The following is an 8270-nucleotide window of genomic DNA, read 5'->3' as shown; positions in this document are numbered from 1 at the left end:
TCCATTATCAATTAACTCATCCATAATATTCAGAACCAGGCTTCCTTTCCAGCTAATTGATAACACAAACAACACATTTTTGACTAGTGTCATGAACATGAGAAAGCTACAGAATGTATGTGGCTCAGAGACCTCGCTCCAAAGTCAGGGAGCCATCTAACCTCAGCAAAGGAAACAAATTCAGTCATAATCATTTGCTACTTCCACCAGCTTAAGGGGGAAGGGATTTACCATGGCTCTGGAAAACCTATTTTAGGAACTTTATAGTGCTAGGGAGACAGAGCTGTGAGCCTGGTAGCTCTAACATGATCATAAAGCAAGGCAGGGGACCGACCCCTTCTTCTAGCTTTTGTGACTTCTCAGTGACTGTCACTCTACCCTTGTATTAACTAACACTCTCCCCAGAAATGAAAATAGCACTGCCTGCCACTCAGCTCTTCTCCAGCCCATTTACTGTTTAGAATATATGGATTATTCTCTGCTTGTTTCTTCTGGGGAAGAAGATGGTTGACCAGAGTCACGAACCACCCCTGAATCCTGACTGTCAGCTTCAGTACCTGAAATAAAAGTGAAAAATAGAAAAAGGTCAGAGTTTAACAGAGTTTAACATGAACAAAGCGATCCAAACCCCCCAACTCTGGATTTCTGTTTTTATTACAGCTGGTATCAATCACATTTACAGAGGTAAATTCTCAATGGAAAATGACTTTTGTCGACCCAGTTTGGTTTTCAACCCAGTTAATTCAAAGGCAAGTGTTGAAGCTGCACTGGAGTATGAGGCAGACTCCTTTGCCCACTTAACTGGAGTGAATCTATGCCATGCCTATTTAACACTCCTATGAATTCTCAAAGGCCTTGACAGACTAAATAATCCCTTCTTAAAATCCAACTAGGGATTTTCATTCTATAAAGTATTTACTTGCCAATTTGCATGAAAAGCTCCCTCATTTCCTCACAGGCAACTTGGGGTTTTGTTTGTTTTTCTGTGGCTTGCTCTTTTAGACAGCCAACAGTCTGTAATCAGACTCTATCTTCAGATGCTGTACTGGCTGTTTTACTGGACATACCTTGTGTTTATTTTGTCAAATGTCCATAACATTACTGGTCAATACTGCATGAGATTGTGTAACAACATGGCCTATACTTCACATCACCACTGTAAACCTAACTGGCCTCAGTCGTTCAACTGCAGTCAACTACTGACTCAAACCTTTCTGGCAGCATCTTCTAGCCTTGGAAAATCTTTTTCAGACAGGACTGGGTTTTTTTCCATTTGTCTTCATCTCAGATTCCCTTCAGGGCAGAGATCACAGACATTTCTTCTCACCAGTTGTCCCCTGGTAGAGTTTTTCTATACCCATTTTCCTGCAACAGTTTTGCCAGAGAGCCCATTTCACCTCAGTTCTGGAGGTCTCTCTGGAGGAAGGATGTTCCCAAGTCTAATTGCAGGTTTGAGTCAGTTCCTTACTTGGGAAAAAAGACATGATGCAATCCTAACACATCCTTATGTACTAAATATTACAGCTTTTCTCTTTTTTTTTTCCTTCAATCTTCTTTACTACCAGAATCAAAGAATTATTAGTTTCACTGTAGCTTCCCTCTACATCTGCATCTTCTGCTGGCAGGCTATTTTGCGTATGACCTCATTCAGAAGTATCCCCCCCTCACTGGGTCACAATTGCAAATTCCTACATATCCTGGAGCAAAAATGCTATGCAGTGGAATTAATTTGTACTTTCTTCATAGTACTAAGAAAATTGGATTGTTTTCTGAGCAGCACAATCCATGATGCATTATTTCCTATGGCTTTGTGCCTGGGTTACGATTTCTCTGGTGTGTAATAAGGGCTGAGGTCATTAGATGGCATTTTGCTCTCTGGGGGGTGCTCTCATGACCTCTCTATCCAGTTGCCTGTTTCCATGATTGTTTGGCCAGTACAACTTCACTCTACCAGAACAGGACTGGATTTCCTCTGTTTTCCTCATGCAATACCACTACTTCTCTCCACTCCCCCATTTTTGCCGGCTACTCCCAGTTCCTTCCCATTCCCACGCACTCCAACAGAATAGCTGCAGCCCCCTACAGGTTCTCTGCCTGCAGTATCTCCTCCAAATCACAAATCCCATTAATCCTCACAAACACTTTCTGGTTTGCCTGCCAGCCCTCCGTTTGCTCTCTTCTACTCAAACTCAGCCCATATTATTTCACCTCCAGCACACCAGTATCTCCTATATGCTGCATTAAAGTCCTATTGCCTTTGTCAGTATCTTAGAGTAACTTTTCATTTCTACAATGTCTGTACACCCCCTCACACTGCCATATTCTTCATATTCTCCTTGTCTACCACATCTCAGGAGAGATGGGGAGGGACTCTTTATCAGGGAGTGTAGTGATAGGACCACGGGTAACGGTTTTAAACTGGAAGAGGTGAGATTTATATTAGATATTAGGAAGAAGTTCTTTCCTGTGAGGGTGGTGAGACACTGGAACAGGTTGCCCAGAGAAGCTGTGGATGCCCCATCCCTGGAGGTGTTCAAGGCCAGGCTGGATGGGGCTTTGAGCAACCTGCTCTAGTGGGAGGTGTCCCTGCCCATGGCAGGGGGGTTGGAACTCGATGATCTCTAAGGTCCCTTCCAACCCAAACCGTTCTGTGATTCTATTACTCTATGATCTCCTGCTTCCTTTTCTTTGGCTTTCCAGCCAGACAAGAAGCAAGTATGCTCTGACTGCTCTGGAGATACTTGCCCACTGCTGGACTAACTGGCAGGCGCCTGGTTGTTGGCCAAGATACACACACGTCAGTCAGGAGCTGAGTACAAGCTGACAGGCAGCCAAACACCACAGCATGGCTGCAAACAAACCATTTTGTGGGAGGCATCTGTTTCCCTTGCAGATCAATATTGTGTAGGCCTGTGATCACAACAGATATGTTAGGCTGAAAATAACTAATGGGCTGAAAAGTTATGAGAGGACTGACATTAACAGAAAAGGAGACTGCATAAGCCTTATGTTGTTGAGAAACCAGGCCAAAAAAAAACCAACTTACATTTTGTCCCACAAAACCACCATCAACATCTTTTTGAAGTCAAATGACATAATTACACTCCTCTCTTTCTCCTCTCTCTTATACAACAGACTTGATTTTTCACTGTGTGATTATGGTAATCTTTTTCATAAACAGTCAGATGAACACTATTTTATTCTAATGTTCGAGAAATAAAAGTTGTTTTTATATATCTGCACTTTCAAAAAGAATTTAAAGAAAACCCTGGCTGTTCACTCATCCAGTGCTAGCGGTTAATTCTCTAAGCAGCTCTACCCTCTTGTGGTCACAGCTAGCTGCAGCCAAATGAAAAACTTGCAAATATAATCACAAATATGTCCACATGTAGGCACAATACATGAAAGAGACCCGTTACAGAGGGGCACAAAGACTTAACCTATGCCAGAAATTTAAAAACCTGTGAGATTCAATAGAACAGCTTGAGATTCTGAAGATTCAATCATTCTTTTACAGCAATTAGATGGTAGGATTTTCAGATGAGCAAGAAATTTCGTATTGTTCATGCTGTTAGTCTGCATTTTTTTAACATTTTGTCTAAATTCAAACAGAGCCAAATAGTTTTTAAAATATGTCCCACAAGCTAGCTATTTAGAAAAATATTTTCGTTTTGAGAACATCAACAGATCATACTCTGGAACACCTCTGGGTCCTGGGGCCCCCATTGTCTGTGTGAGATTGAGGTGCTTGTCAGCTGGAAAGCCCAGGCATGTCAGGCTGCTTTCCCTTTTCCAGCTTCCCAGAGCTGTACAAGCTAGAAATCTGTCCTGGGACTTCAGGACCTCAGTGCTGGCTCCATCACAGTGATCTGTGAAACCCTGAAACCTTGGGGGCTTCCACCTCTGTGGTTAGGTATTGAAACCAGGTTAAAATTGAATCTCCTAGGGCTCATCTATTTATACCTCCTTACCTTGGGTTTCCTTGGTTGTTTCAGCCAAAACGTTCAGTGAAAGGGGAGGTGGAATGTAATGAATCCCTGGCAGAAAACTTGGTGGGATGAACTGAGGCAGAGGTGTGTAGTATCCTTGATGAAAATCTCCAGCTCCATCTGGAATCTGAGGAAACACATGAAACAAAGCATCTTCCATCTAAAGACTCTCTGGACACAACTGCAGTATAGAACAATTTGTTTCACTTTTTACCTGTGAATATTACATTTTTTTGTCCATTTTGTGGCCCTATGCTGCCACGTCTGTGCATGTATTAGCACATGCAAAGCCTGTGCATAGTGTAACATGCTGAAAGTGACAAGTAGTGGCTTCTCAGACCATGTCTGAGCTGAAAATGACCTTCTAAGTCCTCATCTTCTGTTCTGGCATGTCATTAGAACAGTTGGTTTAAACCAGGAGCAGCTCACCTTCAGCACTGACCTGGTGTACTTGCCACTGAACACGTTTGGAAGTCTTCATTCAACAGAGAGGCAACCTAGGAAAATGCTCCTTGCCACCACCTCCTTGTTAGTTATGGGTTCTCCCCCCTGAGCACAGTGAAGTGGGTGGTTCTACCTACACTGAAGGACTGGTGTGCACCACAGGGTGCCCCACAGCTCTGGTATTCTGTGATAACCAGACCTGTGAGAGCATGATAAAAATAATTCCATGTGCCATAAATATTTCCATCCCTCAGAAACACCAACATCAGAGAAACAGGAGCATTTCTCTCTTGGATCTGGCCATGCACCCTGGTACAGATAGAACTTGTATGAAATCTTTCCATCAGCTTCAGGACAGTTAAAAATTAAGTTTAAAACCACATACAGTGATGGTCTAGACAAGGCATTTCCCAACCTGTGCCTATCCAGCCTACCAGGACTCAGACCAATGCTAGCCACCCTCTTTCTCAATAACCCCTAAAATGTGACAGGGAATTTCTACGCGAGCATTTCTATGTGAGTCTTGAGGCAGATCACTCTATCTCAACATGACCTGGTGAATTGTACTCAATGCAAACAGAATGGCGCATGGCAGCTGGAAATCTGGTAATGTGCCCAACTGTGGTACAAAACCCAGACACCACCAGTTTAAACCAACATGACTGACAGCACTGAAAGGACCTGGAAGTGCCCAAACACACCTTTACAACTGGCCATTTAGCATCTCGTTTCTTTACCATGTCCGTGTGCTTTGAAGGTGTGGGCCCTATGATGACAAACATCATTTTTCATCTGAAACTTCTGTTAAAAACAACAGTCTTCTGCTGTTTCCAAACAGAAATACCTGACCGTGCTGATTTGCTTCCTTGTGGAAGCTGATTTTCCCCTGTTGTTCTCTGTGGCTGTGGTCCCTTGGCCAAGCCCTGACACTCTCCCTCCCTGTTAAATGTGTCCTGCAAGGAAGAATTGGAGCCTCCAAATGCATATTCTCTGCCATCTGTGGTGGCACACCATGACCATATTAAGTGTCCAACTGCCATCATTCCAAAAGGCTGTTGCAGATGCTAGCAGGACATAAAAGCCCCCGAACACTTCACAAAATCTGGCTCCTTGCTAGTGCATGGGTTTGCTCTTCCGGGTTCAGGTGAGACCATTAACATCACCATTTGCTAATCTTTTCTTCAGCATAATATATCAAAATGTTGTGAAGTAACTGGTGAGCAGGGTATCTTTTTCATGGTACTTTAACAACAAGAACGCCGCTAAAAGTAAAGACAGCAGTATTTCCAAAGGTAATTAAAACACTGCTACTTACTGACACAGAAGCTGCATTCCCTGGCCCATAGTTGCTAGAAATGTGTCGGAAACCTCTCTGAAGTGATATCCCTGGAGGTGATGGTGCTCCCCTACAGCTTGATTGATTGATGGCAAATCCCATAGGAAATGGGTGGTAAGGATATACCCCAGAATACCCAGTGTACACTTTCGAAGGTTCTCTCTCCAGGTATTCTGGGTTGACCATGTATTCTGGAGGAAAAGCAGAGTGAGCTAGGAAACAATGAGAAAAGAAAAAAATAAAAGTATCCATGTAATATGGAGTTCAGTAGAAGTAGCTGCAGGACCAAATCCCACTCTCAGGCAGGAGAATCTAGCCCTCTGGTTTCATGCTTAGCTCTTCATGAATTTATTTTCTAATTTTTTAGGGGACTAAGGAAAGGTGCAGCAGGTGATACTGTAATGCAGAATGATCTGCATTCTTTTCTGCCTTGCGCATTGTGAAGCTAGTCCTTAGTAAAGCACTGGCTGCAGAATCCTATTCTTTCAGCACATCGGAAACAGGAAAATAACCTGCCCTAAGAATTAACTCTAGCAAAACTTAAAACAAAAATCTACAGAAATAATAGAGGTCTAACTTTAGTCCTATCTGTCACTTTTTAAGTTAATTTACAGACAAAGGCTTGATTTTAGGGATATACACAGGTAATTTCAGATGCAGGCATCGGTTACTTCCTTTGTTTTTTATCTTGCATCTGGAATCTTACATGGCCTCTCTGATGCCTTAAAAAAAGAGAGTGGTTATTTGAAAACAAATAGGGTCTTTCTTGCCTGCACATCCTCCTGTTGGTAGAGAAGTGGAAGAATTTGCTTCAAGAGTAGGTTGAAATCTGGAGTACTAGAATTATACTATTTGTTCCTAACCTTTTTTCAAATTGGTCAGCAGGTTAAAAATGTTATTAAGGGAAGGACTGACAGGTACGTGGACAGCTAGCATTGTCCATAAACATCATTTTCTTAGGAAACAAAGCTAAAAAATAGGGGGAACAGTTATTGACAGATTAGGTGGGAACTAGAGATGTCTGAAATTACTCTTTTCTCCAGGCTTCTCAGAACAGCATTTTGTCTTGCAGGCTGCCAACTCTCCAGAGGCTCAGACTAATGACTACTGCAGTCAGTAGGGATTTCCGTAAAATTACTATAGTAAATAGTAATAGTATGAAGTTACTGTAATAAGTAGTAATAAACTAGACAAGTCGCATGAAAGACTCTATTAAAGGAAGCAATTTAAGAGGTGACAGACCATACAACTGTTGCACCTGCAAAATCTATGCTCTGCTTTTAAATACCAAATGCACTTTTATACCAAGTAATCCCAGCCAAGTTCAGTCTTCGCTGCAGGAATTAAGGCCAAAAGGTCTCTTTCTTTTACGGTGCTATGATAAAGTGCTTGCTTCAGGCAAGTGCAGCAGTAACTTCCCCGTTTACCTGCCATCACTGAGTATTTTGATGCTGGGGGCTTGTGCCTGTGAATTTATAAACGGTGAGATATCACTCAGAAACGTGCACGAGCACTTGCAGCGCACAGTGGATCACAGGTTGGTTTCCCTCCCGGACCGGTTTCCCTCTCAGAGAGAAGCCACCTGCTTAAGCTTTGACTTTGCAATGAGCGGCGAGGCCGAGCACGTTGCTCCTGCCGCTGACCCGCATTGCAAACCCTTTAAAAGGGAGAATAAATGCAGGGTTGCACATTCAAGATGCAAGTCGGACACCCGTGTCCACTGAGGAAGGAAAAGAGGGAGACAGCAGGAATGGCTCTCCGGGGAGCTGGAGCCTGAGGAATTGGGCAGGTGCAAACTGCACAGGTGGCAGTGTTTGATGGGGGGAGAGGGAGATGAACGTGGAAAGAAAGATGGCAGGACAGGGGAAGAGGTTTTGGGGACAAGCCCTTACCGTAGTCCCAGAAGGGAGGGCCGCTGGGAGGCGGCGGTGGCCCCCTGCACGCCATGCCTTTGCCGTTGCTGCCGGTGGGCTGGGTGCCCTTCATCCCTTCATGGCCGCTCTGCTCGGGGGCACTGGCCACCCCGGCAGCCACTGCAGGACCTTCGCCTGGGGAAGCGGGACCCGTGGCCGCCCCGGTCAGAGGGTCAGGCACCTGCTGCCTGAGGGCCTTCTGGGCCGCCATGATCTTCTGCCTCTCGGTGATGAGGGCGCACTTGTCGCACAGGCAGAGCTTCCAGCGGCAGTGGCCGGCGTGGCCCTTCACCGGCACCACAAAGCCATGGTTACGGCAGCGGGAGCACTTGGGGGTCCTCAGCGCCGCCTTGGCTGCCACCGCTGCAGCCTCCTCGGCCTCCATAGCACACCAGTCCTGGCTAACCACCCTGGCACCTGAGGGCTGGCTCCTCAGGGCTCTTATATAGGGCATGGCTATTGCTGTCCCAGCATGTAGCAACCTGGGCAGGCGGGGCAGGAGAGCCCATGGCAGCGGGTGGGGAATGCCCTGCTGTGGGGGGCCTGCAGCACAGGAGCAGCCTTGGCCCCTCAGGGCCTCCCCTCCCT

General features: G+C 45.0%; 1 protein-coding gene across 1 annotated transcript; it reads right to left on the bottom strand.

The window, feature by feature from the left end:
- Nucleotides 1–471: 471 nt before the first annotated feature.
- On the bottom strand, nucleotides 472–8067 carry DMRTB1 (DMRT like family B with proline rich C-terminal 1). Its single transcript, XM_074152592.1, has 4 exons — nucleotides 7662–8067; nucleotides 5749–5981; nucleotides 3972–4116; nucleotides 472–557 (listed from the first exon to the last, which is right to left on the bottom strand). Exons 1-4 carry the CDS (start codon nucleotides 8065–8067, stop codon nucleotides 472–474), a joined length of 870 nt encoding a protein of 289 aa, XP_074008693.1.
- Nucleotides 8068–8270: the final 203 nt, after the last annotated feature.

The sequence above is a fragment of the Numenius arquata genome, chromosome 8, assembly GCF_964106895.1.
Source record: "Numenius arquata chromosome 8, bNumArq3.hap1.1, whole genome shotgun sequence".
In the NCBI taxonomy this organism is placed as follows: Eukaryota; Metazoa; Chordata; class Aves; order Charadriiformes; family Scolopacidae; genus Numenius; species Numenius arquata.
The sequence above is the reverse complement of the archived record's forward strand: the minus strand, read 5'-3'. Positions and strand labels throughout refer to the sequence as shown.